The following is a 27,034-nucleotide window of genomic DNA, read 5'->3' as shown; positions in this document are numbered from 1 at the left end:
TGACCATGAACAAAGCTCCAGTGCAACAAGCACTTCGAAACTCCCTCCTCGCTACAGTAGCCGCCAACTCCAACGCTGTACAATCACTACCCGGCAGCATTGCCAAGAGGCACCCAGTGGATCATGTCGAAGCCTAGACCGCCAAAGTGGGAAGGCCCTGTAGGTTGGCACTTACAAGTACGCAGAGCGCGCCGTTCATGTCGAAGCAGAGTGTGACAAGAGTGGATGCGCTTCCATCATAGCACACAGTTGCACGTTGTAAGTTGCTAAACTTGATCCACGTCTGTGAAGGTGGAGACGGTGGAATGATAGCGGATGCGCGGTGTCCAAACCGAGATAGACGAAGCAGTATAGACCTTCAGACAGGGTCGTGTGTTGCAAATCCAAAGGCATTCATCCAGTAGATCAGCAGATTGACAACGCAGGCCCGGTGAAGGATGTCGGTGCAAGATGGATGAGCCTGGATTGGCCTCGAATCACAGTAGACACTTGCCAGTAGCAAGACGATGCTTCGTCTTAGATCTACGGCTAAGTCGGACACTAGACATGCATGAAGGCGGTGAAGGCGGAGATGGTGGATCCTCGATGATAGATCCACAGAAGAGTCAGACGCTAGTCTGGTAGAAAGGCGGCGACATGAATGCTGGAAGACTTGCAACTCCGAAGAGGCGCAAAGACATAGTAGCTATCGACTAGCGGCCACTTCTGTGCACACAACTGGGCACGGCGAGGCTAGAATAAGATCTGGATCGAAGCGGAGTGATTCGTAAATGTTCCGGTTCAATTGCGACCGTAGTCGTACACTGCAAGTTGGATGCGCGCTTACTGTCCCTGTTTACTGTCACTGGGTTGCTGTCACTGGGCTTCCATCGCTGGTTTACTGTCGCTGGATACTATCGCTCGGCTCCGTTTGCCAGGTTTTTATCGCTCGGCTCCCTTCACTGGGTTACTCTCCCTGGGTTTACTCACGCTGGCTTCCCTTCGCTCGGCTCTCGTCGCTGGGACATTGTCGCTCGGCTCCGGTTGTCGGCGTTGTGATGGAAGGTGTCGAATGTCATTTTGCTTAGCCGCTACAGTCAGAGAGTGTGTCCATGTGGGTGTCCGTGTCGGTGTCGGTATCATGCGTTGACGGTTGGTCGATCAGGTTTTGAGAAGGTGAAAGGTGGATGGAAGATGGAAGAGAGAAGCAAAGAGGCACGCGGGTCTCTGCGTTGCAAATCAGGAGTGCGATGAGAGATGAGATGAGAAATCAGAATGCGCAGCTCAGCCAAGTCACAGTCGTAACGGATCACGAGCATGAGCGCGTCCGCGTCCCTGAGCGCGACCCTGGAAGAAATCCCAAATGGTCCGAGACCCGCAGGGGTGGACGCGATACTCAAGCCCGAAAGGCGTGGAAAAAAAGAGGCAGCAGCTGGCTTTGGCGGGATGCGGGACTTTAGCCCGACTTTTCGAAATTCCGCATAAATTCCGCCCCTGCCAAAAAAGTACATTTATGCCATGAGCGCTGGGACACAAATTACTAGGTTCGAAAGTCTTCGAGACATAGTTGACAGTGGCAGCTCCGTTGATGTCGAAGCGTACAAGTGCGCATAGCTGGTGGTCAATGTCGAAGCACAAAAGTATGCATAGCTGGTGGTCGATGTCGAAGCGTACAAGTGCGCATAGCGAGCCGTCGGTTGATGGAGTCATAGTTGACACTTGCCAGTGGGTAAGGGTCGATGTCGAAGCGGAGCATAACCAGTGGTCGAAGTTGAAGTCGAGATGGACAGTCGCAACTGTGCCTAGTGGGTGCATAGCCGTCAAGGCCGTCAAGCTGCTCCATAAACGGAGCCTCCCTGGCGCGGCGACATGGCAGTCTCCACTCGAGTCGTGGATCATGGTATGGTGAATGGCAATGCAGGCCCGGTGGAGGATGCTGGTGCCCAGGTGGAAAGTTGGATGTTACCGTAGTGGATCGATGATAGTCGATGCATGATCGAAGCCGAGATAAGTGAGGGTGGATGCGCTTTTGACCGTAGTAACCCTGCCCAGATGGTAATTGCAAGACTTGATAGAGACCAAGAGCCGAACACTCGGTTCGTTTCGAGAAGGTGAAGCCGTCGGCCTGTCGTAGCGAGAGAGATTGGGAACCCAGCCCATCGGATCGATCAGTGCAAAGCCGTCAGTGATGTGTGAGAGTAGATCGACAATCGGCCCTAGTCGGCATCTGCCAGTAGCATGACCATGACCATGCCCAATCAGAGATCGACGAAAGAGTTGGAAGCTGGACGTGTACGAAGGCGCTGAAGGCGGAAATGGTGGGAGCCTAGTCGACAGTTGCCAGTTGCAAGAGGTTGTGCGATGACAGATCCACGGGAGAGTCGAATGCTGGGCATCGGTGAAGGCGGTAAAGGCAGAGATTGACGATACCCTTGTGACTGTAATGATGAGCAAAGGCCTGGATATAACCAAGTTACCTCAGGGTAAACGAGAATGGGACGTCAGCCCAATGGTTGGAGACCAAAGCTCAACACCCGGCTGTTTTCGAGAGGGTGAGGCCGCCAGACCGTTCGATCGAGGTGAAAAGGCCATCGCCTGCTCGTTCGAGAACGAATCAACCGTCAGGCTGTCCATTCGAGGGTGAACAGGGTGAGAGCCCCTTGGATTGAAGTTGAATGGCTATCAGCCGTACGTTCGGAGTGGAAACAGGCTGCTACCTGGTTGACTGAAGTTGAAACAGGCCGTCTGCACGGATCGAGAGGAGAAAGGCCGTCGCCCCATTGAATCGAGGTGGTGGCTAAGATCGACCGCTTGCAGGGCGAACAGGCTGCGACCTGGTTTACTGAAGTTGGAACAGGCCGTCACCCTATTGCATTGACAGTCAAAAGGCTATCGAGCAGCTCTCAGCCAGACATCATTCAGTCACTGCAAGAGTGAATCGGCCGTCAGCTGAGCACTACGAAGAGAACCAGCGGGTAACCCTTGTTGTCGGATGAGCCGAGACGTGCGTCGGGGAAGCGTAGATGTGTGTCGGGAGAGCCGGTATGCGCTGCTGCCCAGCCTTGGATGTACAAGCTAGGCAGCAGCTAAGCCGATCAAGTCGCGCGCATGTCGGGTGATCCCATCCAAGAGGGTGCGCTCAGCTCGGCTGTTCCCCGTCGATCTCGATAGCTCTGCATAGGCAAACGGAACATCCGTGGAGAGTGGCTGCGTCAATGCGGCAGGGTAGGGTAGAGCAGAGGAGAGGGGAGAAAGGAGGAGGGTGATGGTCGAGAGCAAAGCCCAGGGTCAGGCTGCGGGTTGAAAGGCGCGTGGCGTTATCGGAGATGAAAAATCTGCACGCGCGAGGCGAAATGGCAGAGCAAAAATTTCCACCTCTGACACGCGTTTCGGCACTCTCTACTGCTAATGCTGTGGCTGCCTCTGCGGCTGATGATGGGTGCTATGTGCTGAACACTGCTGATGCGCTGTTTGTTGCGCCTCTCTGTGTGTGGCGGTGGGGACTGCACGCATGGACAGCAGTGACGGGCAGCAGCAAAGGAAGGGCTGGCACCAATCGCTGACTGGCACGGACAAAGAGATGGGTAGACGACTTTGTTTCCACACTCACACAGACGAATAGACAAAGGGATGCTGTTCACAAAGCTTGCACTGGAGAAAATGCGCTGTGTGAGTTCATCAGAGCGGTTGACAGCCGCCGCCACAGTCACGCACTTGTGCCGAACAACGGCAACCTTTTGCCAAGCGTGGGTGGGAGTTGCATGCATTGTCACCAGAACAACGTTACCCACTCAGTTTGCAATTATCATCCGCACTCCCACACTGTCACACTCCGACACCACACGCACACACAGTCCATAGACGCGATAAACAACCTGCTGCCAGTGACAGTTGTGAGTCGGGAATTGCGCCTCACATCATACCTCTGCAAAAAAGAATGGTACCAAGAACGCAAAATGATGGTGCAAAAATGAGCTTGGATATTCCGGCTGGAGCACACTCTGCTCCCCCAATCAACCATCAACCATGCTGAGTATTCTACAGCCATGCTGGCTCTTTGACATACCGAGCTAGACCGCACTTATTCCTGCTATCAAGTCTGTTGGTCTGGGCCATTGGCTGTCGGCTATAGAGGTGTGGTGTAGAATTATGATACAGTGTGAGCGTGCGACCTTCACGCGCAACCTGCGTGTGACAGCCAGGTTAAGGGGGTTATGGTTAGGGCTGTCGGGAATAAGCGCGTGCCACCCTGCAGCTACGCCTGCGACAACAATGCGGGTGAGCGAACCTGGGGTTTCAGACAATCACAAATAAAGGATGGCAGATCCGTCGCAGCCTTTCGACACGTCGCGGTCGCGTGCACAATAAACGCGACTCGTGACTGCTGCTGCCGGCATTCACGATTCACGATTCACGATTCACGATTCACGATTCACTATTCATTCTCAGACCCGTGCCCAAACTCGAATATGCTTGCTTCTCTGCGTTCTCGTCAAACTGGCTCAAGCGCCGATCGAGCTCATCGAACCAGTCTGCCCGAAATTTGACCACATCAAGGTCTTACGTTCTCGCCTATTCAACAGCAGTAATCGCCAAGAGATCGCGTGCATGAGAGCCGGCCAAGGGGAAGCCGCCCATGGCATGGCTATCCGCGCTGGTCTATCCAAAGCAGACGTACTTGAAAGGCGTGCAGTGCTGTATCTCGTCCACTAAGTGTGTCTTTTCGGTGACGTTGGGTCGGATGTTGGGCTTGCATCGGTAGAAGGGTTGATCTTGACATTCCTCAAGATCAAGTTCTTCACGGTACGCATGGAAGATGTAGCGAAGGTGTGCGTCCCTCAGTACTTCTTTGCAAGCTGACTCGCTAGATGAAGGTTGCCGCGCACCGCCTCGACACTTTTGTAGGGCTTTTCAAGCGTGGAAGGCCCGGGAGGTGCAACAGTAGTAACATGAACCAAGACGAAAATCAGCTGTCCATCAGCAGAGTTGCATTCAGGGAGGCGGCGGTGGAGCTCGTTGTGAGCGGAATCGGGCGCGGTCTCAGGTGGTGCTTCCGGATGAAGTTTCAGCTTCGGGAGGAATCTTGAATCACCACAGAGCAGTGCTTCAAAGAGCCCGTCGATCAATGAAGCGAACCTTACAGTTCTTCGTGCTTCGGCCAGAACCATATTACTACTCTCAACATTGCGGCCAAGCAACATCGAGCTGACAATCCTTATGTGATTCTCAAGAAGCTTCGCCTGGCACCTGAGCGAACTCGGCTGTGGAAGTGCTGTTCTGCGATCACCTGACGATAGCATGCTGTCGAGGATGGGCCCTCAAGCCTCTCTACTTTCTGGCTATAGGGGTTACTGTGCGCGACATCCATGATGATGATGTAGAACAGGGTCCCAAGCCGAGTGCATCCCCAGGTTGAATGCGGGCGATAAACGGCGTCTGATTAGGTGTACCATGGGTCGTAGAAGACCGAGGGTTCGATGCTGCTCAGCTGTGTTGAATATTCACGATTGGATCATCTCAGAAATGCGCCACCTAGTGCCTGGAAAAATGACTCATCCACGACGGTGATCTTACATAGTGGTTGACACGGGATCATCTCGCGTCGCATACATACGCAAAAGTTCGCCTTCGTGATTTACAATTGGGCTTTTTCGCCTATCGAAGCTACCAAAGCTTGGATTGAGTCACCTGTGACTGTCAACGTTGAGATCACACTACTCGCTTGTTCGAGCACGGGTGACAGCCAAAGGACACTCGCGAGTGGCCGTTAGCGATCGTGGCACAACTTTCGAGCCTTTGTTTTCCGTTTGGCGCCTTGCGTTTCGACCACCACCAACACCACGACCACCACCACCACTACTTGCACACCCATCTCTACCTGGACTCTGTTACACATTCCAATCCCGCGCAACATCACTCATCTCTCACAATGAGCAAAGGCCGCGGCAAGAAGCGCGCCCACACCGGAAGCGTCCGTGGAGAAACACCTCCTGGTGGGGATGAAGCCGCCTCAGCACCACCGCACGCCGATCCTGAACAGGTGATCACAGCATTTGTGGATCGCCATTTCTCCGAGCACTTTGCTTCAGAGAAATCGCCATCCGACCAAGACCTTATCCTTTCTCGTTTGCTCTCACAACGCCTGGCTCCAGTACACCCCAATGAATGTCATCTTGCTGGCGCCTTGAGCTGTCTTCGCGAGTATCTCGAATCAGACACGCCCCTTTTCCCAGCTGCAGCACCCGCCACTCCCACCACTCCCCCCTCGACTAGCAGAGCGCTTCTTCCTACATTAGCTGATTCTCCTCGCACCAAACAAGCCAAAGACTCGGTCAACAAGCTCAAGCAACTGGCGACATGGGGGTTTCTTCACATCGTACCACCGCGAGCTTTGCAACCCGGACCATCCTGGCTTCGCAGTGTACACCGCTAACTTCACCAATCTCATTTGGGCATCGCAGACCGAGTTAAAGGGCATCATACCTGAGTTCGAGAGGATGAAAGACAAATCGCGCGATGACAAATCGGGCGTAGACAAATCGCGCGTAGAAATGGAGGTCAGCAACGTTTACTCGAATCTCGCCGCAAAACTCGCCTCCTACAGTGATGTGGACGAGGCACTGTCGCTTGTACTTGTTCACCTTGCACGTTCATTGCCCGCCCCTAAGCTGGGCATGGAAGGAGTGGATGCTAACATTCGTTTCCCAGAGGAATTTGGCCGTGACTATTACGGTGATGCGCCAGGACCGCTTCCTGCAGTTCATCACTGAACACGATCAGAAGTTCAACAGGCTTAATCCAAGCAAAGGCAAAATTTATTATCGAGGCACCCCCATCGTCCAGTCAAGCGGCACCGGCAAGTCGCGCCTGGTCTACGAATGTCGACATCGAACTCCTCTTCTCTATGTCTGCGTCCGAAAACGTACTTCCGATGGATTGTCTATGAAAGGCTATCCCTTTCCTGATCGTGGGGTACGTGCCTTTTTCGACGAGGCGCAGAAGACTCACAAGGATAAGTGTAACCTTCAGATTGCCTGTTTCCTCGGCGCTTGGTTCTCGGAGCTTGCTCAACGCCTCGCCGAGCGGCCCACTCAGCAGCAAAAACACGACTATCTGATGCAGCTCAACCATCTCCATCTAAAGGATGGTATCAATGCTGAACGCACCGACTTCTTCCAAACCGTTTCCGAGCGCGCTTCTGACACCCTCAAGCGTGCCGACAGCAGCTTTGACGAAACGTCGAAACATGATGAACTCTTCACCACTCACCTCAAATCGCCGCTTGCCGCCCTCGAACGAGAGATGAAGTACATTATAGCTCACATGTACCCCGCCCAAACGCCCACGGCGGATCATCACCCAGGCCTCCTATCATTGTGGCCTTCGACGAGTGCGTCGAACTCAACGTCGGATCAGACCCAGACATCAATCAGCTCAACAGCCTCCGCCGCGCATGGAATTGGATCAATACCCAACAAGCCAGCGCCAAGACCACGACGTTCTGGCTTGTGTTGATCAGTACCAGCAGCAGCGCGGCCGATTTTGTCAAGCATGCCCACCGTAACGTGTTATCATTGGCAGTGCCCATTTTCATCGGCGTTAGTTTTGACGTGCTGCTTTCACAGCAACCCAGCCTTTCTTGCGCCTCGCAAGCTTCTGCGGACTCTCACATCATTTACTACGGACGACCGCTGTGGAAGACATTCAATTCTGGAAGCCTCTGGGTGATGGCCAACCACAAATTGATGGGTGGCGAAGACTTTGCCATCCGCAAGACCGCCCACTGCTTCAGCATCTTGGCGTCTCGTCTCGCGCTAAGCCTTTCGCCGACTGAATCGCCAAACTCGGAACTCTTTGCAAGACAGAAGCAATTCGTCGACAGCACAGTAGATCGCCACATGCGCATTGTCACGCATGTTACCAGCGAGGGTGTCATGCACGTTGAATCTCCATCAGAGCCTGTGCTAGCCATCGCTGCTTCCAATATCATGCTGGCTCCCTACCTCCAGTCAGCTGAGAAAGCGAGAGGCTACACGTACGCAGACATCCTCAAGAAATTTCAGCAAGAATGCTTGCTCAACCCCGATGTTGCCTTGCTAAAGGGCAGTTTCGGTGAACTTGCCTCGCGGATCATCTTGATGGTTGCTTGCGACGCCGTGAAGCGCAAAAAAATCGAACAAACCGAGCCAAAGGAATCGTCGGACACCCAGCACGTGGGCGCCAGCATCTACGCCAAGCCCGTGCGTCTCGAGAGCGTTCTGAGAAACCTCGCCGACCTCGACGAAGCCAATCTCGCTGCGCTGCGTCAACGCCTTGAAGACGTCTACGATGCCGGCTCGCGCACCGAACGGCATGCAATTCCAATCAGAGATCAGTTGCAGTCGGCTTCCGCTACGCTGCCGATGTGGATCAACTTTACGCATTTCGACTTGCTTTCCCGAAGCGATCAACAAGATAACACCCGAATTTCTATGGCACTGCTGGAAGCGTGGAGTAGCCGTGCAAATGGCGCACACACAGCATGGCATCGATGGCATCATCCCGGTCTTCGTAGGTCATCTCGACCGGCCCTTCGTTGATGGTTCATCCACCGATGCCTCTAACATCACTCTTGAGCCCAGAGAGGGCGAGAGGCACGCTGCGCGCTACATGACCTACATTGCCTGGGAAGCAAAGAACCGAAGGGATCCACAGAGCACCACGGTCCCTGCTAGTTCAGCGCCTGTCGTTGCTGGACCGGTGATCAAGAGCGCCTCGATGGCACCGCCAAACGAGAAGCCACTGACCGAACAGGCTCTGTTGATCGTGCTTTTCGACCTTGGCACAAGCACCGGGTTCAAGAAAGCGCAAGACGGCTCTCGACCGCAAGTGACGCCTATTACCGGTCAACAGTGCCCTCGGCTGTGCATTCGGGGTTTGCTCGGCCCGCACGCTTACCCCTGTCTCGACCTTTTCGAGGCCCGTTCAACCTTGGTGGACATTCTGTCGTCTAGCTCTGATCCCGCACCAAACCCTCTCAACATCATCGAAAAGCCCATGTGGAATGAGCGCATCCAGCCCGAGTCGGATTCCATTTAGGGTGAGTTCGATTCTCGCCTGCTCTAGGGTCATCGCCAAAGTCAACGTTCAACACCGTTCTGCAGGCTCAAGGCGCCACCAGCACCCTCAATTTCGTCTTTCTCATGACCCTTTCCCGAAGCTCCCCACTGTCTCGCTTTTCGTACACAATTGCAATGCATTTGTTTCGTTTTTGTTACCTTTTGTTTGGTTGAATCTTCACCACCACACACACGTCCAACGGAGGCCTTCCCAAGCGCGCGATCTTGTCTCGAAGCCGGCTTTGTGAATGGCCACTATCTGCGTCACGGTGTTTGCATATATTTTTTGTCTCAAACACGAACTCAAAGCCTGGAGGAAACTCGATATTTGGTCCAATGACATGAGACAGCAATTCAAGCCTGGGCATCCGCTCAAGTCCGGGGACGATCTTCTGTTCGAATCCTTAACCCTAAGGACTCAATGGTAGGTATGATGGAAGGCTATCTGCTATGCCTGAGGAAGGAACCGAGCCGCAGCACGAAGCGCAAGCTCAAACTCAAAAGCTTGATCGAGGCGACCATGGCGAATTTTGGACTGTTGGGCTAGTGAGTCGTGCTTTGTGAGGCTGCCGATACTAGAATATCGGAAAACAGACAACTACAGGCTGCTCACTCGTGCCAATTTTCGGGGTTTTCTGCGATACGGCCCAAAACCTGCTTGAGGCGGATCTCCCTTGCTTCATTCGTTCACATAAACGCAAGTATGGGAAGTGGCAAAAGATGTTGTAGAAGTTTCTGCCATGGCTTCACGTTGATAATCAGTCGCAGATTACTAGCGCAGAGTGGTATATATTGAAACCGACTTCTATTCTTTCTCAAGGATGAGATCATCGCGGTCGGCATTCCATCGAATGACACGAAATACCCTCCAATTGAGCGACGCCTGGCGGATGCGTTTACCCCAAAATGTAAAAGGGATGGCGAGCAAAAAGGCAGTGGCAGAGATGGACGTCATTTCGCCAAAAGCGTTGAGATAGCCCTCATTTTGAACCCATTTGTTGGTGTAGAAAGCGAGCAAGAAGCCAAACAGCGCCTTGTAGCCAAGAATGCACGTGACCACCTCTTCAGAAATGGGCTTGTATGAGTCTACAGCGTACACCAATGGCACCATTGTTCCCGCCACACTTGTCCAGTTGCAAAGTGCAATGCCCAAGGTCGGAACGATCCAGTGAAGTTGTTTCTGAATGCCGAGGCCATAGAGGACTAGACCAAGCGGGGCAGTGACAATGGAGGGTAAGGCAGCTGGAAGGCGGAATTCGGGCTCTCGAATACCCCCGTTCTTGACAGTGGCACGATGACTGATTTTGTCGGCGAGAGGACCAGCGACGAGGCCCAGCAAACTGGCGATGATTCCGGCCAACCAGCAGTAAGCGACTTGGAGGGGGCCAAAGTGGTAAGTCATACCGTACGCAAGCGCGACATTGCTAGACACGGCAACAACAAACCCTACGCTGACAGCCCATACGAAGGCGGCCCAAGCCACAGCAGGAAGCATGATTGCAAGCCATGGTCGTGAGAAGAGAGTCACGAAGCTTTCTTGCGTCCAAATGCCGCTGTAAAGGCTGAGATTTTGGGCCCAGGTCTTTTGACGGGAAACGTCAAGGTTACGATGCTGATTTTTGGTGACCGTCTCAAGGGCTGGCCTGCGAAAGGAGGTTTCAGGAAAGCTGAAGGTGACGAGAATGGAGATTACAGCGACAATAGGGCCGTTGATCCAGTAAACATACTGCCAGGGATACTTGTTGATAATAGCGCCGTCGATGATGATGCCGAAGGCTACACCGACCGAGAGAAAAGCGTTGTAGGCTGCCATAGGAGTAGCTCTCTCGTGTACAAACCAAATGTCGTTGATGGTGAGCGGACCAAGCATTTCGCCTGCGCCAGCAGTTGCACCAATGAGCATGCGAACTGCAAGTTGGGCAGCAAAAGTCTTGCAGGCGCCAGCAGCAAAGCAACAAGCACAGTAGACAATGTAGGTGAGGACATAGATGGGTCGCTTGCCGAACTTGGAGGCCAAGGGCGACCACCAGAACATGGAAAAGCCAAGCATGAAGGCGGCACAGCTGTATAGATATGCGGTGGTGGTGGGAGCTGTACGGAAGGTCGTTCCAGTCTGGATGATGGCGATGCTAGGGCCATCGGTGGTAAGGTTGGACATGAAGGCACCCATTCACACTACGCAGGTCATATACCATTTGTATGCGCGAGACCAATTTACAGGGTCGTTGGCATCGTTGGTGGGTGTCGGCAACAGGATAATATCTCCGTCGGCTGCGACATTTTTAACGGTACCTGCAGTGGCACCGAGCGTGCTGATCTTGCGGACGACATTATTGAGACCAGTTTCGCCAGCCTCATCAAACGAGTAGTCCATGGTAGTGAGGCTCGTGGGGACGTGTTCCTTTTCGCCGACGCTCTCTTTGGACGGATCACGTACTGCAGCCATCTTGAACAGATGATTCTAGCGGTACGTACGGGTCCTTGAATAGAGATAGGCGATCGGTGAGGAATGGAAGGGAAGGCGCTGTGCGACCCGCTTCAGTCAAGTATGGAAGGATTGCACAAATGGTTACCAAAGAATGTGGGGCTCCATGTGATCCTGGGGTAACTTATATCGGTCACACAAGTGCAGACAAATGTTCCGTATGACCCAGGCTCACACGCAGTGAGTGGACGTGGTTCATCCGGCATGAGTCGTTGCTGTCGCAAACAAGATTTCTGTTGTGTGTAGGATTGTGTACTGTTGTATGTGGACCCCGCTTCAACCGAGCCTTGTTCCTGGAATGCCTTTGCAACTACAGTACCGACACGTGGGACGTTTGTGCTCTTGATCTCAGATTTGCAGTGTGGGGGAGCGGGGCATGACAGAGGGTTCTGGGAGCACACGACGCCACTCAAGAGCATTTAACGACACAGGTGGGAAATTTGAAAGGTTCGCTATGATGTCAAGAGTTGGACAAATGAGTCGCACTGTGTGACATCAATCCCATGATTGAGATGTTTCGCAAGGTTGCGACTCGGTTGCTGTGGGGTTCAAGTTTGCTTTGTTTAATACAGACTTGGACAAAGTTCGAGTTGGTGTGGTACATGGCATTTTTTGGAATGCTGCGAGCAGAGACTGTGGGGAAGAGTGGCGAGTGTCTAGACTCGTAACCATAATCGTGAATCACGAATAGAGAGATTCACGAGTGTAACTCAGTTGCCTCCACACTCGGCCCCCCACATTTCTGGACCGGCGTCCCAGACAAGACATTTCCTTCATGATAGCGCTGCCGTTGCATGCCAAAGACAAATGCAAGTGTCCAATGAGACGGAGCTTACGGACATAAACATAGGCGGAGTAGTCCTGTACAACGATGGCCGTTAGAACAGACCACCAAATACATAGATAAGCGTCATAGACGAGCCAAGTCTTGAGCCTGGCTTTGTGGCGTTTCATTCAACTCTGGGTACCTGAGTGACGGCTCTGCATGCTTCATACTTCAATATGAAAGTCGTGAGTGTCAGCTGTGCCATGAGCCCAAAAGTTGTGGAGTGGCAAGCGTCAAGGACGTAGCTTACTTTACGCGGTACAGTATAGTTGTGAGTATTCATAATACTGCTTGTATTTTGTTGACATGTTCCCCACCTGCCCTAACTCTGGACCTGTAATAGGGTGTTTGATGATATGATAAAAAGAAAGGAAAGAGTGGGCAAAAAAAAGACCAAGAAAAAGAAGAAAACTCACGTCTTCGTCGTGCTTTCTTGTCGAAAGACGGAGAGACGACAAGCAGTCTTCGAAGCCGTAGCACTGGAAGGCTGGATGGCAGCATCACCAAGGCAGATTGAAAGCAGAGACTACAAGCTGATCTGCTCACCCACAGCTTGACTCTGTGTGGGGGTCGTATGTGTTGAGTAATTTATATGTGAACTAGTCACCAAGGCGCAGGTGACTTCAACTTACAACTTTATGATGGATTTTGCTCGGAAAGAGCCCAAGATGTCAAGGCATCATAGAGTAGTGTCTGCTGCTATGGCGGGTATGGGCCTGCTGTGCCCAAAGCGGTTAATGCTGTGTTTTCAATCTATGGGGTAGGGTTAGTGCTTCGTGCTTGTACTTGCACAGTGTACACAATTGCTGTTCTCACAACGTTGGATTACTTCCGGGATCGATCAGGACCGGCCTAGTCCAAATCGAGCGGGATAAGATCGGGTCAAGGATCAAGTCTGATCGAACTTGTCAGGGTTCGACAGAGCAGACCAAATTCACGATCGCAGCTTCAAGACTCATGACTACGTCGAACCAAAACGCGTGTTGTTGGGCGGGTTTGTTTTTGGTGCGTGGGTCAGGTTGTGAGCTGAGTGGCAACTTTGGAAACAGATTCGAGATTCACGATTGGTTTGAACCAGTTGAAGACTACAAGCCTAATTCTAAGGTTGTCTAGACCTTCTTTTGGTACAGTAGTTTAGCTTCAAGCACGAAGTGAACTTGAGAATAATTAGGGGAAAAAACCCGTGATGGTTCTCGGCAGTTTTGATGAAGGGAAGAAAATGGTGAAAAGATCGCTTAGATTTTCTGGACTCGAGACTACATACAAAGTGAGCATATTTATGTCTTTATGAACTGCTCGTCCTGCGACTCGGGACATCCATCTCCTCTTTCCTTCCCGTCTTCGCTCTGTGCGGGACGTGGCTTGTGTGCCTTTCGGTGGTAGGCTCTTGCAGAGTAGGCGAGGGCTATCTCATCTCTGCTCACGTTTAGTTGAGTAACCCCGGTTAATCGCGGTTGAGTAACCCTGGGTAATCGCACGCAATTTCCGTTTGATTGCGCAGGGACTATGCCGAAATGGTCTTGGTCGACCATTGTATCTTCAACTGAACCAACACGAAAGCTGACCAGCCGTGAGCAGCTGAAGACACGATTGCTCTCAAGAAACCTAACACGGTTCGATTGCACGCGTGACGCACGACGAATCAAAGTGGTGAGTGGTTGCATATGCGCGAATCAAGACTAGCTGAGCATGGCTTCTGCTCTCACAGTTTCGACGGCGTGCGTCAAAACGGCTGTTCGTGAACAAGGCATGACTGAGCGACGATAGCGAGGCACGATTAGGGTTAGGGTGGACACGTTCTTTCCATGCTGGATTGACTCTGAACCGCCTGCGTAGCAACCCACCTGTTGCACGTAACCGTCGCCACTGAAGCTTGTGTGGAGCAGTCAGGGCTCTATAGATCTGCGATCCAATAACTTGATCGTCCAGATTGCTTGGCACACAGCGGCATGAAGATGAAAACCGGGACACGGGAGCAGAGATGTGACAATGAAACATAATGTGACACGGTTGTCGAACTGCACTTACATGCAAGCTTGATCTAATGTATGTGCCGCTCAAGGATGTTGGGCGCAAGGACAAGGTCCAGGAGTCTGGCAAGTTTTCTCACTTGGACCCGAATCGCCGCCGAACGTGCATCCAGCTCTGGGGTAAAAGTTGGTGAGTTGGCACAAGAAGCGACGGAATGCTTGTGTGAACGGAGAAAGCCAATCACGGATTGGTCCGAGATAGTAGCGGTGAGGTAACGTGTGGCAGCAGTTTTTGTGTTTGATTCGACTCCCCTTCGTGCTCAGTTTACCCGCACTTGTTACTGGTGCTGCCACCCTGCCTGCCAGCGACAATTTTTCAGGACTGAGGAGAAGCAGTTGACTTGATTATATTTTTTTGCCCGTGACCCACGCCATGTGCGAAATTCGAGCTGCATGAACAGAATTTTAACCTGGGAGTGGCCATGACTTTGAATAGTCACAGGGTGAGGCGCGAGTCGTGGGTCGCGGGTCGCGAGTGGTTACGGCAAATGATTCTATTTCGAGCAACAAATCGTGAATCTCGACTGGCGTTCGGCTGCTGATAGTGACTGCTCCGATTACTTTGTCCAAGTTTTCCCGTACAGCCGAGCACGTCGAGGGCCGAAGCTGTTCCTTGTCGGAGCTTGAAACGAGACTTTTGTCCTTGTCATTGCATGCGAACAGTGGTCGAACCTCGCACCTGTGCCATACATCACACCAACGGTATTACCTGCCCGACCTAGATTGGCAACGACAAAGTCATGGAGGAGGATGCTTGTCTTTCAGAGCATTGCAAGAGGCATCCGACGAGTTTCCTGAGCTGAAAGAAGCTGTTTCGCTGACAAGAAGCAATGCCGTAAGGCGTCGCAAGGTAGGACTGCTGCCAAGTGCTGGTGAACACACGAGTTACCTGCTTCATCAAAGCGACCGCAGGATTCAGGGTGACTTAAGCGATAATTTGCATTGACCGAGACAAGAACCAGCAAGGGGGTAGTGCGGCTCCATCAATTAGTTACGGGCGGATATTCAACTGAAGGGTGTCCCGTGCCGAAGAAATGCAGGGCTGCAGCAGATGCAGTAGATGGGCATCGTTGCGCGTTTAGTTGGCTCAGGCGCCATACGGGTTCAGCTGGCTAAGCGATCGTCTGATGAAGCCGAAAAGGGTCGGTGCGGCTCATCTAAGTCGCTACACATTCAAGCTCTGGCTCGGAGAGAGGGTTTTAGAAGCTGTGTCTAGACCAGACCGCAAAAAAAAAAAAAAAAAAACAAACAAAAAAAAAACAAAACAAAAAAACACAGGTGAGAGACCAACGCTGAGACTCTTCTGGCTTTAACGACACAGACAGATTTCTCTGACTGGTGACTGAGCACCAGGAGGCTCAACATAGGAGGCATACTAAGTCTCAGGAGTCGATCCCATTCGGGCTTTCGGATAATGAACTGCGTAAACGCGAAAGACAAGCGAGCACGCTTGGCTGTCGAAAAGCAGGCGGTGGTCTTGTGCGGACGTTCATGCGCCTTTGGGCAGCCCAATCATTCCTTGCACTGCTCAAGACTTGCATCGTGAACTGATCCTCACTGGGCATCGAGTCTGGTGGTTTTCAAGGACGACACATGCTAGCCAAAGGACAGCACTCTTGATTTGTGCGTGCGTTTTCACGCTGGAAAACTAGGATATTAGAAACTAGTCATTTCATAGGTGCTTGCCGACCCTGATCGCGTCGTTGGACTTTGGTTCGGTCTGTGCCGTTCGGTTTCTGGTACGGTCACCACACATGAACGCCGAAAGTTAGTGTTATGCATTCCCAAGCACGAAGATACGGCGGCATTTGTGCCCAAAGCATTTCCCCTCGTGGAATCAACGTGTTTTTTGTTCGGCATATGTTTCCTCTGCAAATCCGCCTGCTTCTGGAGAGAAAATGCTCAAGGAAAGGTTTGACTGGGATTTCGGCAACTCATCGAAAACCTCTCAAGCCAACTCTCCGACACATCACAACCTCGTTGAACGCACTCGATCATAACACATGCCTCCACGATTCTTTCCTGTAAGAAGAGCACTCTAAAGCGGTACCGTAGTCCTAGGTCGCGGTGACGTTCGCACCCACAGAGAGCTAGTCACTGTACGAGCCAGGAGTTGGGTTTGGTTCAGTGGCGTGTGGTTGTGAGCAGCATAGGACGTTTGTCTAACTTATCTCGCACGCACACTCAGATGAAGACGGAAATTCGGACCAACCTGACCAGTGCATTCGTCGTTCTTCCCCTTTTGTTTTCTATTCTTTTTTTTTTTCCTTAATATCTGCGTTCTAACTTTCAACTTTGGACAAGGTTGGCAGTCTGACTCGCTTGCGTAATTCAATGCCGGCTTTCGCTTTTGCGACTCTTAGATCGGGCCGGTGCGCCGTTTCCTGGGTCAGTCTTTGGGGCTGAATGGAAAGCCGTACCATGACAAGTTTTATCAACAACATCACCGAGTCGAACTCACTCACTTTGCAAACACTAATTGGTGGCTGGGACCAATGACTGCTCGTTGCATAAACTGGATGTCGGAATCACGAATTTATACCAGGCCAAATTCCTCCTCGTTGTTTAACAGGTCCACTTAATCGCTCTCGTGACCACTCGACGACGTTGACGGTGCATCAAACTAACTTAATCCGAGTGGCAAAAATCGTGAATGAGAACGCGCAAGAGTCTCGTGAGCACCTTTGCTCGGCTTTGCTTTTGGTTGCTGCGGTTGAACCTCTTTTGCTGTTCCAGCTACTCTAACTGCCATGCATCTTGGGTCGCCTCTGCCGTGTCTGTCTTTGTCCTCACCGTCACCCCGATTTCGATGCGTGTGCGCTTCTTTTGTGGCTGCCGAACCACTTCGGTCCGCATGTATGCAGATCCTTGTGGATTGGATAACATGCCGCCACCGTCCGGAACCGCACAACCGCATCCGCTTCTTCCTTTCGTCCCGCCTTGGCTGTCGTTCGTTCGTTTTCTAATGGTCTTCTTGCGCCGACACTCTGCGATTGATGTTCCCGTCGGCTGTGTTCGTTCCAGTTGATCGAATCCATGCTGGTGCCCTGTCGCCACTGACCTTCCTCGGTGTAGAGGGCTTGTTATTCCCTTCTGACCCTCACTTGAGGACCCTCACCCCCCTCGCCACATCTCTTCCATTGTTCCTCATCTACTTTGACTGATCTTAGCTCGTAGCTCAAGTCAGTCATAAACCTCAGCATCAAACGAGCGGCACCACGTCCGAGCACGATCAGTTTCACCGCGATCCGCTTCGCCATTCTACAGTTCTGAGCTCTCTGCTTGTTGATGCGCCTATCTCTGTTCACGCATCACAAGCTTGAAAGAAGCCTGTTCGGCATATTTCTCAGCTCCAAGCAGCTTGTTGGACAGCAACAACACGACACCTGCTAGCTTGATCCCGAGTCGATACGGCCAGCTACGAAACAGTGCTCTTCCGCATCATGTCCGAGGCCAAGCCTTCGCAGAAGGGCTCCGTGCTTAGCAACAGAGACAGTTCCAACGACGCTCTTAGCCCACCACCAACACCGCCTAAGCAGCGCCGATCCGCCACTCCGGACGAAACGATGCGACTCGCAGACTCAAAGGATAGTGCTGATCTGGCTTCCAACACCAAAGATGCTCAACCTGAAGCTAAGAAGCGTAAGCGCTCTCAAAGGGCATGCGTTCGCTGTCGCGGGCAGAAGCTCAAATGCGATGGTGTCTTTCCTTGCGCACGTTGTCTCAAGCTCAAGCTTGTGTGCAAGGAGCCCTCGGAGGCTAATACAGCCGGTACACCTTCCTCGCACAGAGTTCTTGCAGACGATAGGGACGGCCAAACTCTTAGTGCCCCGTATTCATCTTCGGCTTCCAATCGGCCTCAGTCACAGGCTTCGATGCACTTCGCTCCCAGCGGTCTACCCTTGCATGCACCCGCCCATCCTCCATATGGCTCCAACATGTCTGAAGCCAGTCATCTTGATCGAACGCTCGGTGGTAAACCCATGAATGTGACGGCTCAACAGCGTCAAGTGCTCCACCTTTACCATCCTTCCGATCGTTTCATCTATTCTCTTCCGGACGCAGTGCATCGCATCGACAAACTTGAACGCATAGTTTCTCGCTTGATACAAAGGGTCGACGGTAACCCATCCTCCTTCGAGCGCAACGGCACAAGTACAGCAGGTCCACCTTCCTCGTCCCGATCCGTCGCTTCCCCTCAGAAGCTCGAACGTAGGCGTCCAAGGACGGACATACTCGACGATTCGGATGCCGAAGTCGACGAACTCCAGGACGGCCTATCAGAGGCAAGCGTGCCGCTCCTCGTCTCGACACGGCAGCGTAGACATGACAGCCGCGAGTGCACTGGCACCGGAGCTGACGAGCGCTCTGGATTTACGCGCTCACCAGATCCAGCCACTGGTCCAGTCTCCACACGCTCGTTCAACAATGATAATCGACATACGCTTAATGGCAACCCGATCAAAGCCGGTTTGGTCACTCTCGAGATGGCTCAGACCCTTTTAGAGGTCTTCCTCACATATTGCTACGTCTTTGCCCCCTTCTTGGATCTGGACGAAGAGGTCAACGCCGCGTCCTTGTCCGCCTCGGATCCTTTCTTGCTATCCGTCTTAGTCACCATCGGTGCCTTATACCAAGAATCGTCTGTAAAAGCCGACAACGCCCTCCGCTCCGATCTTCATGCAGGTCTTTCCTCTCATACACTTAGTCAACTAGGTGTTCAGCTCTGCAGCTCAGAGCCCACTCTCAGCTCTGTTCAAGCAATTCTTCTCATTGCCTACTGGCCACAGGCCTTTGCTGGTTCGCCGGATGAGAAGCTCCTTGCTAGTCATGCCTCAAACGTCTTACAGATCGTAGCTCGGCATACTCAGGCGACGGCCCTCGATGGCGACAGGGTCTCATCGCTCATTTCACAACGTCTGCCTCCTATCTGGTCCTCGCTCAGAGTGTTCGAATCACTGGCCGCAATCGAATCGGGAATAGGTGCGCAACTCACCGATCACGACCTTCTCTTGTCAAAAGCGCCGCGTCTATCGCGCAGCTCGACACCCAAGCCTTACCTTGTACGAGCAGTATCCGTGCTTAAAGAGGTACAGATGTGGTTGGGCGAGATGTCTTGTAACTCGCCGCTTCCACTGGCCGAGCCGCCGCAGCCCAACGTTCGATTCGACCTCACACACGATTGGGATCGTTTCAAGTACCTCCAATCTCAGCTTTTTGACCTCGAGAAGCGATGGCTCGCCTCTGAGACCGAATACAGCCAACTCGAAAGAATCGTGGGTCTTGTAGATCGCTGGACGCTCCAGATCTACCTTGCAGCTGTGGCGCTCAAATCGGCTTCACTTGGATGCCCACCCAAGGCGAGCAATGGGTACGACGTCCACTATGAAGAAGATTCGGCAAGGTTTGTTGCTGCGTATAGGCACGACATGCGTCAAGCTTGCCAAGTGCTCATGAATATCTTCACCGACCCTGAAATCAATGGGGCGCTCCTCTATGCTCCAGGCTATCTGCTGCGCCGCTTTGGTCAGGCTGCTGCAGCATCCGCCCTTCTTATCGACTTTCACGATGCGGAACAGACCCGATCAGCTCAAGAACTCATCTATTTGTGCAGCAAACGTTTTGACCAGCTAGATCAGCTTGGTAACTCGACGTATACAGCCCATCTTTCGTGGCTTGTCAGGTCAAGTTACGAAAAGGCGGGCAGCAGATTCTCCGCAACCGAGCGTGACGCTCGTATTGAAGCTAAAGCGCCTGACTCGATGTCCAGGAATTTACGTCACCGATGGCTCGACTCGGACTTGTTCAGCATCTTCTTTGGCGTTGGATTGACGCTGAATGCATCTGTGGGAATTGGCAACTGCGCATGTTGAACGAGCCTATCACTCGCCGTTAGTCAGCTACTTCATCCCTCTCTTCATGCTGGTGCTCTGTATGTCCGCGTGTAGGCACACCACACGCATAAATGTGAATGTACGGCTTGAAAATTCGACCAATTACGAATGCATCCAGACCAACACCAGAAGCTATTGATCGAAAGCCGCTGCGACTTGGCACAGACACTTCTCCCAAAGCTGCTCGGCGTTCCACTCTTTTCGCATCTTAGCAAGCCCAATGATCTTGAAGCTCTTCTGTCTCGGGGAGTCAGGAGTCGCACCTTCCATGGCGACCAGAACAATGGTGAGACAACCAACGAGATGGACCCAGAGCGCAATGTGAATACATTTGCCTTAAGTTAGCCGATAAAGTGAGCGTTTAGCGCATGGTAGCTGAACGAAGTTCTCGAGATAGCGGACCGAGGGCTGCGGTGTACGAGGATCTCCAGTTCATATAAGGTAGACTGAGATCAGTGCATGATTAGTGATTTCTTCCGTGGTTTTAAATAAATCTTCTACAACAACAAAAGTACAGTACGAATACAGTATGTGCAAGATCGTGATTCATGATTTATCCTAAACGCGCCGCCATTCGTGATTCGTGATTCACAGTGCACGACTTGATGTGCTGTTGGTTTTGTTCCATTCACCTTTCGTATGAAATTTGTGACTAACTTAGCAAGCTTTCACACCACAGTCACGAGTCACTCGGCGACAAAGCAAAGTATATATATCCCTATATACTCGTCACGTCTTCCAGTTGAAGGAACATCGCTTCTTGTTCATAGTTCAACTCAAGCGCCTGGAGATGAACATACATACAAGCGTGAAGTAACCTTTCCCATTTGTGATTGGGACACAGCCACGTTCAGATTCGCGCGGACCCGAGCTCGGCTGTCCACCTCGACCGTACCCTGCGTCGGAAATCTCTTCTATCGACATGTGATTATCCTTACGTCGTAAGTTACCTCTTCAGGCATTACGCACTGACGTAGCTCCGACAAGATGGCATGCTTGCAGCATTTCGAGTCTTGCCTCGGCTTGGCGACGAAGCTGTGCCGGAACTCTTCCCCCGTTCTCGACGGAAGCATGCGAGAATAAGAACGGAAACAGGCGAAGACCGACGGAGGCCTTCCATGCTCAACAGCTGTGTTTCGACGCCCTGAACGCAGACTTCTCTGGATGCCTGCTCCAGTTTTGCTCATTTCTGCTGTTGCTAGGCGCGTCATAAAGGCAATGTGTAGCCTACTGGGACGGAAGGCCCTCATCCTATGAAATTGGACGTCGCTTAGGACGTCGCAGCTTAGTAGACCGCATTCGCTTTGTGGTACTGTGTCTGCGAGCTTCGCGAATCTTTCTGTCAAGCATTCGAGCTCGTGACAAGGCGATGCATCGCACGGTCTCCCTAAAAAGCAACTGACAGGTAAGGCATTCAAGTTCTCCCAGATGCGAGCGATCAAGAATGATGCCCCATGAGCAGCTATTAAAAGGGGACCTCTGCGTCGATGCATGACCGTCGACAAACAACACCATCCACTTTTCAATATCCCCCGAGTCTAAGTGTTAGAATGAAGCTCCCTCTCTGCACGCTGCTTGGCTTCGTAGCAGGAACAATCCAAGCAGCTTTAGCTGCGTCGTCACCTACCCGTCGAGGTGCATGGCCTCATGGTCCCTTTGCCACCGACGGTAATCAGATCAAAAATGCCGACGGCCAACCAGTCATCTTTATCGGCACCAACTGGCCAGGCTCAGGTGAGACCATGCTCCCAGAGGGCATCGAATTTCGATCAATCGCTGACATTGTTGGTATGATGAAGTACGTTGGATATAACTTTGTTCGTCATACGTATGCGATCCAGATGATCGACCAGATCTACGAAAACAACGGTGCTGATATCACTGTGCAGTCTGCTCTGCTCTACGCTCTTGGCGAAACCAATGGTACTCGGATCATGGACATGATACACCAGAACAACCCCGAGATCACCAACAGTACTACGAGGCTCCAAGTGCTTGGAATGATTGCAGAAGAGGAAAACAAGCAAGGAATGCTGATGCATCTCGACAATCACATTAGTCGAGCCATCTGGTGCTGCAGTCACGACGATGGCAATGCTTGGTTCGATGATCTGGACTTTGACGTGAACAAATGGCACCGCGGGCTTCGCTATATGGCCAACTGGGCCAAGAATCACACCAACATTGTCTCCATGTCACTGCGTAACGAACTGCGCAAGTCAGCGATCGAGCCGAATCTCGAGTACAACTGGAAGACGTGGTGGGGCAACATTTCCGAAGCTGCGGAAATCATCCACTCGACCAACCCTGACTTGCTCATCACGATCAGCGGTTTAGACTACGACATTGACCTTTCAGCACTCACTGGCCAAACCAACCTTCTCGATGCTCCTTATGTCAACAAGGATATGGACAACATCACAAACGCCGAGTCGATGCCTGCCATGTACGCTGATATTGAGAGCACCAAGTTCGGCAAGGCCAAAAAAGCGGTCCTCGAACTACACGCTTACAAGATGTCGACCTATTACCAAGACCACCTTGAAGACTGCGGAGCTATTCAAGCGGGTCTCTACAGGTTTGGCTTCAATGCGCTCGGCAAATCCGCACGCCCTCAAGCTTGTAGCAACTCTGCTGGTTTCTCTGACCCGTACAGCTGCCCTGATGCAAAGGTGTTGCTGCCTGTGCTCTTGACCGAGTTTGGCGATGCCCAAGATTCGGGTTATGCGAATGTGACTATGCAAAAGTGCCTTCGCGACTTTACCACGAGGAACAAGATAGGCTGGGCACACTGGGCGTTGGCAGGGAGCTACCGTATTCGTCAGAATGTTGGCTTCTTCAACGACACTTGGGGCCTAACCAACCCGACTTGGACCGAGTACCAGAGCAAGGATACCGTTGACAACTATTTTCGTCCTTGGATCCAGGATATGGGTCAAACCAACCTCGAAGTGTGAAACTGCGTAGGTCGTAGATAGACAAGTTAGCAGAAATCACGAATAGTATCGAGGTGCACTCCGCGTTCGGTGTCCCGCAAGGTTTGCATCTGTCTGTGAAGAACGTGATAGTCCGCTCAAAGTTAAAGGCCAAGCACCTCTGGAAGAAGCTGTTCCACTGGGCCAGCAAAGTACCAATCAGCGTTGTCGCCGTCTGTGGTGTAAGCGTCTTCGATGTTGAACACTGCTACCTGCCCATGACTAGCATGTTTAACAACATCTGCAAACCCGGCAGCAGGATAGACAGTAGAAGAGGTGCCAAGTACCAGGATAAGGTCACAGCGGGAGATGAGCGACTGGATGCGATCTAGCTCTGGAATCGATTCGCCAAACCAGACCACACCGGGACGCAAAAGGCCGTTGCATTCGGACCTAGTGCAGCGTGGCAGCTGCCTTTTGGGGATCGATTTCAACTCGCCAGAGAGATCTTCGGTGCCGCAGAGTGCGTCGCTGAGAGGTTGGCGCATGTCGATACGAGAATCGCCGCAGCTTGTACAAATCGTCTTGAAGAGGTTTCCGTGCATCTCGATGATCGAGGATTGTGCCGTGTCAGTTGATACATTGTTGTGCGATGGCTGGATTTCTTGCAAAGCTCGACTGGACAAGCCGTCCACATTTTGTGTGATGAGGTGGAATGATTCAGCACTCGGCATGACTCGGCTGTGCACGCAATCTTGCTGCGCTTCAAAGCTAAGTAGCAGTTTCGCTATGCTCAAATGAGCTGCATTGGGCATGGCCGAGAGTACGATGGATCGACGATAGTGGTAGAACTGCCAGACTTTGCTTGCGTCTCTTTGAAATGCTTCACTGCAGAGGGGCGAGCGAGGTTCGGATGTAGAGGATCTCAATAGCTCAGCCATCACAGTAATGCTTGATCCAAACGAGATTTGATTTTATGGCTGCGACTTGACTTACGGTGTTGCTAGCGACAGTGCATCATGTTTGCGCCACAGTCCTGACGACAGGCAGCGAAGGATGTTATCGAAGAGCAGTTGAAGCACACATATCATTCAGACAGAGCAATGAATGAATTGTCGAGACGGATGAGAGAGAGAGAGAGAGAGGCAGCCGTTTAGCGTGATTGAGTGAAACCGTGCGGTTTGCCGCAAGAGTCGACATCTGATACCTACCACCAGCTCCTCTGAAGGTTGGGATGCCACTCGCAGCGCTCAGCCCAGCTCCTGCAAGGGCAATGGGATGCCGTGCCTGACGTAGCGCTTGACGGAAGGACTCGGCTGCTGCGCCCATGCTGTCATTCGTTACGAGCATAAGGCAAATGCGTTGAATGCAACAAAACTAGCAGTGGCAGTTGACTGCCACGGTGTCATGTGAGTATGCTGCTTTTCTTTGACACGTCAAGATATTCAGATCTAGGTGACGTGACCACGGAAGGACGCAGGCGATGTACAAAGCTGTTGAGAGTCGTGAGTGTCATATATGGATTCGTGATTGTCCAGCATGTGACACTTGAGCCAAACCTATGTGGAGACGCAGGATCATCACGGAATGTAAGGGGCCCTTTCGGCCGTAATGCAGATGCTACGCGTACCTCATTTGTTGACTGTGCGCGCATCGCGCTCATCATCTTGTCTCTGTACCTCCATCTTTGAACGAGACAGCACCTTTGCTGTGCGCTGTAGCAGGTTTTGGACAGACCTCCTGACGCAATGACGACAAGTTTCAGATCCTGTCGTACCTGCAAAAAGTTAAAACCGCTTAACGGTTCCTGTTGCCGCACCCACACAAATCAGGTCATACCTTCTTAGCTTCATGATATGTAAATGCCGTCTGTCACAGATAGCCGAGTCATGAAGAGCAAGTATTAACATCAGATACACAGCTGAGCCTTGGTGCTGTCAAGTTCTGTGAAGCTGCTGCACACTTTCGATCGAGATCGCCTAGCGGCAGGAGATTGAGCATAGTAGCAGGGCTCACTTCCAACACGCAACGACCTCAGGTCGCCCACGGCAAGCCAGCTCTACAAGCCAAGGAAGGCCACATCTTTGCAAGCAGCAACTTCGAGATCTGCTTGACCTTCCCTATTCTCAATGCAAGGTGCCAAACGTCTTCTTCAGCGCACCAGATGCGGATGACTGCAGGATGTGGTAAATCGTGAGCGGACTCCATGCGCCTCAGGCGACCGTTCCGATCACACTTAGGAAGAGGTCTGTAGCCAAGAGCCTATAAAATTATGACACAAAACAAAGTAAAAAATCTCTATGAGAGTAGGGATCATTCTTGTTCATCGTCGATCTGTCTGTCCCCACGGTAGCATCTTAGCGTATGCCGATCAAGAGCGGGCATATGATTGTTGATCATGCAAAGCTCCATGTGCGAAGACTGAGTAACCTCTTACTTCTTAGACTTTCAACAGCCGAGTATCCTAACATGATGTTCGCAGGCAAGCTTGACGGCAGCGTAAGAGGGTACGTGATGCTAGCAATCAGCCTAGACCTTATCGTCCAAAGCCATTGGCAAAGTCAATGGTGTTGACCAAATCGGGGTGATGAGTGTCATGAACTAGGATAAACGCAAGGGTTGCCCTTGGACGGTAATCCAAAGAGATAGTGTACAGAATGTGAATCACAATGAAGGCTAATAGACTATGCTTGCTCGGGTCGCACTTGGGCAGCGAGAGGCTGTTCGTCAGCGAAACGTCCACCCTGACCGCTGACGCTGTGCCCTGGCTGTGCTTCGAGCTTGGATGACAGACCCTGCGTTCGCACCTCCCAGCCATAGCCTCCGCCTGGCGCTCCAGGTACATTGTCACCAGGTCCTTCGTAATGCACTGTATCAAGTCGGGTAAGAGTATCGCGATGTGTTCGCATCCAGCGTCGTGATGTCGAACAAGTCCAGCAGACCGAAATAGCAAATGATGAGTCAGGCAGTGCTTCGAGAAGCGATCAATTTGAAAAGTAAATAGTAACTCACGCTTGGAAACGTCGTAGTTGGCGATGAACTCCCATCCATTTTCGCGGACGTGGTAAAGATTAACGGTCTGTTAATTGGGGGAAGCGTGCGAAGAAGAACGAGAAAAAAATTGTGAGCAAAACTGTACGAGGTGATATGAGAGTGCGGAGGCAATAGAGCACAAAGCAGCCCTCTACAAGCGCAAATGGTACTTACGTTACCCGAGTAAGCGTCTCGGTGAGCGGCGGCGTAGATGGAGCGGCGTCCAAGCTCCTGCGCCTCTTCATCCGAAAGATCCCATTTGTAGCCCTGATCAAGAACACCATAGGCGAATGTGGAACCGGAACCGACACTGAACACGTCACCCTTGAGACGATTACCATCCGAATCGACGTAAAAGAGAGCGGGACCGGTCTTATCCCATCCACAGATCATGGTACCCATCGAGAGACCCATGCCCTTGTAGCTGTAGACGAGATTACTCAGATACTTGCTAGCTGCGGCAACTGAAATACGTTCCTTGTTGCGCAGCTCATGCAGACGGCACTGAATACCGAGATACGTCTCCCAGTACTGGCAGTCGGCTGCACCACCAGCCATGGTTCCGAGAAGATAAGGATTGATCTCAATGACCTTCTTTACGGTACCAGAGGCAATGTAGGATCCTGCTGTGGCTCTTGAGTCAACGCAGACGATGATACCGCCACGGAAGCGGAAAGCAAGCGTCGTCGTGCCATGGGCGAGCTTGATCTTGGCGGCTGGATTGGAAGAGTCAACATCGGTGTACTGAGACAAGAACGTGGCTGGGTCCATGTT

The 27,034-nt window shown here is 52.0% G+C and overlaps 7 protein-coding genes across 7 annotated transcripts; 3 read left to right on the top strand and 4 right to left on the bottom strand.

Moving 5' to 3' along the window:
• Nucleotides 1–4,817: 4,817 nt before the first annotated feature.
• On the bottom strand, nucleotides 4,818–5,279 carry UMAG_04888 (uncharacterized protein; the record flags this gene model as incomplete). The annotated part of the gene is made up of 1 exon (XM_011393420.1): nucleotides 4,818–5,279. One exon carries the CDS (start codon nucleotides 5,277–5,279, stop codon nucleotides 4,818–4,820), a length of 462 nt encoding a protein of 153 aa, XP_011391722.1.
• Nucleotides 5,280–5,908: 629 nt separating this feature from the next.
• UMAG_04887 (uncharacterized protein) lies at nucleotides 5,909–9,057 on the top strand (the record flags this gene model as incomplete). Its single annotated transcript, XM_011393419.1, has 5 exons — nucleotides 5,909–6,400; nucleotides 6,441–6,737; nucleotides 6,823–7,369; nucleotides 7,396–8,529; nucleotides 8,603–9,057. 5 exons carry the CDS (start codon nucleotides 5,909–5,911, stop codon nucleotides 9,055–9,057), a joined length of 2,925 nt encoding a protein of 974 aa, XP_011391721.1.
• Nucleotides 9,058–9,882: 825 nt separating this feature from the next.
• Nucleotides 9,883–11,523, bottom strand: UMAG_04886 (uncharacterized protein; the record flags this gene model as incomplete). Its single annotated transcript, XM_011393418.1, has 2 exons — nucleotides 9,883–11,206; nucleotides 11,270–11,523. 2 exons carry the CDS (start codon nucleotides 11,521–11,523, stop codon nucleotides 9,883–9,885), a joined length of 1,578 nt encoding a protein of 525 aa, XP_011391720.1.
• A 6,338-nt stretch (nucleotides 11,524–17,861) lies between these two features.
• Nucleotides 17,862–20,291, top strand: UMAG_04885 (uncharacterized protein; the record flags this gene model as incomplete). Its single annotated transcript, XM_011393417.1, has 1 exon — nucleotides 17,862–20,291. The coding sequence occupies one exon, from the start codon at nucleotides 17,862–17,864 to the stop codon at nucleotides 20,289–20,291; it is 2,430 nt and encodes an 809-aa protein (XP_011391719.1).
• A 1,571-nt stretch (nucleotides 20,292–21,862) lies between these two features.
• On the top strand, nucleotides 21,863–23,269 carry UMAG_12007 (uncharacterized protein; the record flags this gene model as incomplete). The annotated part of the gene is made up of 1 exon (XM_011393473.1): nucleotides 21,863–23,269. One exon carries the CDS (start codon nucleotides 21,863–21,865, stop codon nucleotides 23,267–23,269), a length of 1,407 nt encoding a protein of 468 aa, XP_011391775.1.
• Nucleotides 23,270–23,391: 122 nt separating this feature from the next.
• UMAG_12006 (uncharacterized protein) lies at nucleotides 23,392–24,556 on the bottom strand (the record flags this gene model as incomplete). The annotated part of the gene is made up of 3 exons (XM_011393472.1): nucleotides 23,392–24,115; nucleotides 24,224–24,263; nucleotides 24,439–24,556. The coding sequence occupies 3 exons, from the start codon at nucleotides 24,554–24,556 to the stop codon at nucleotides 23,392–23,394; spliced, it is 882 nt and encodes a 293-aa protein (XP_011391774.1).
• Nucleotides 24,557–25,911: 1,355 nt separating this feature from the next.
• UMAG_12005 (putative proteasome core particle subunit beta 5) lies at nucleotides 25,912–27,031 on the bottom strand (the record flags this gene model as incomplete). The annotated part of the gene is made up of 3 exons (XM_011393471.1): nucleotides 25,912–26,096; nucleotides 26,240–26,306; nucleotides 26,435–27,031. 3 exons carry the CDS (start codon nucleotides 27,029–27,031, stop codon nucleotides 25,912–25,914), a joined length of 849 nt encoding a protein of 282 aa, XP_011391773.1.
• Between the last annotated feature and the right edge of the window lie 3 nt (nucleotides 27,032–27,034).

The sequence above is a fragment of the Mycosarcoma maydis genome, chromosome 17, assembly GCF_000328475.2.
Source record: "Mycosarcoma maydis chromosome 17, whole genome shotgun sequence".
In the NCBI taxonomy this organism is placed as follows: Eukaryota; Fungi; Basidiomycota; class Ustilaginomycetes; order Ustilaginales; genus Mycosarcoma; species Mycosarcoma maydis.
This window is presented reverse-complemented; position numbering and strand designations above follow the sequence as displayed.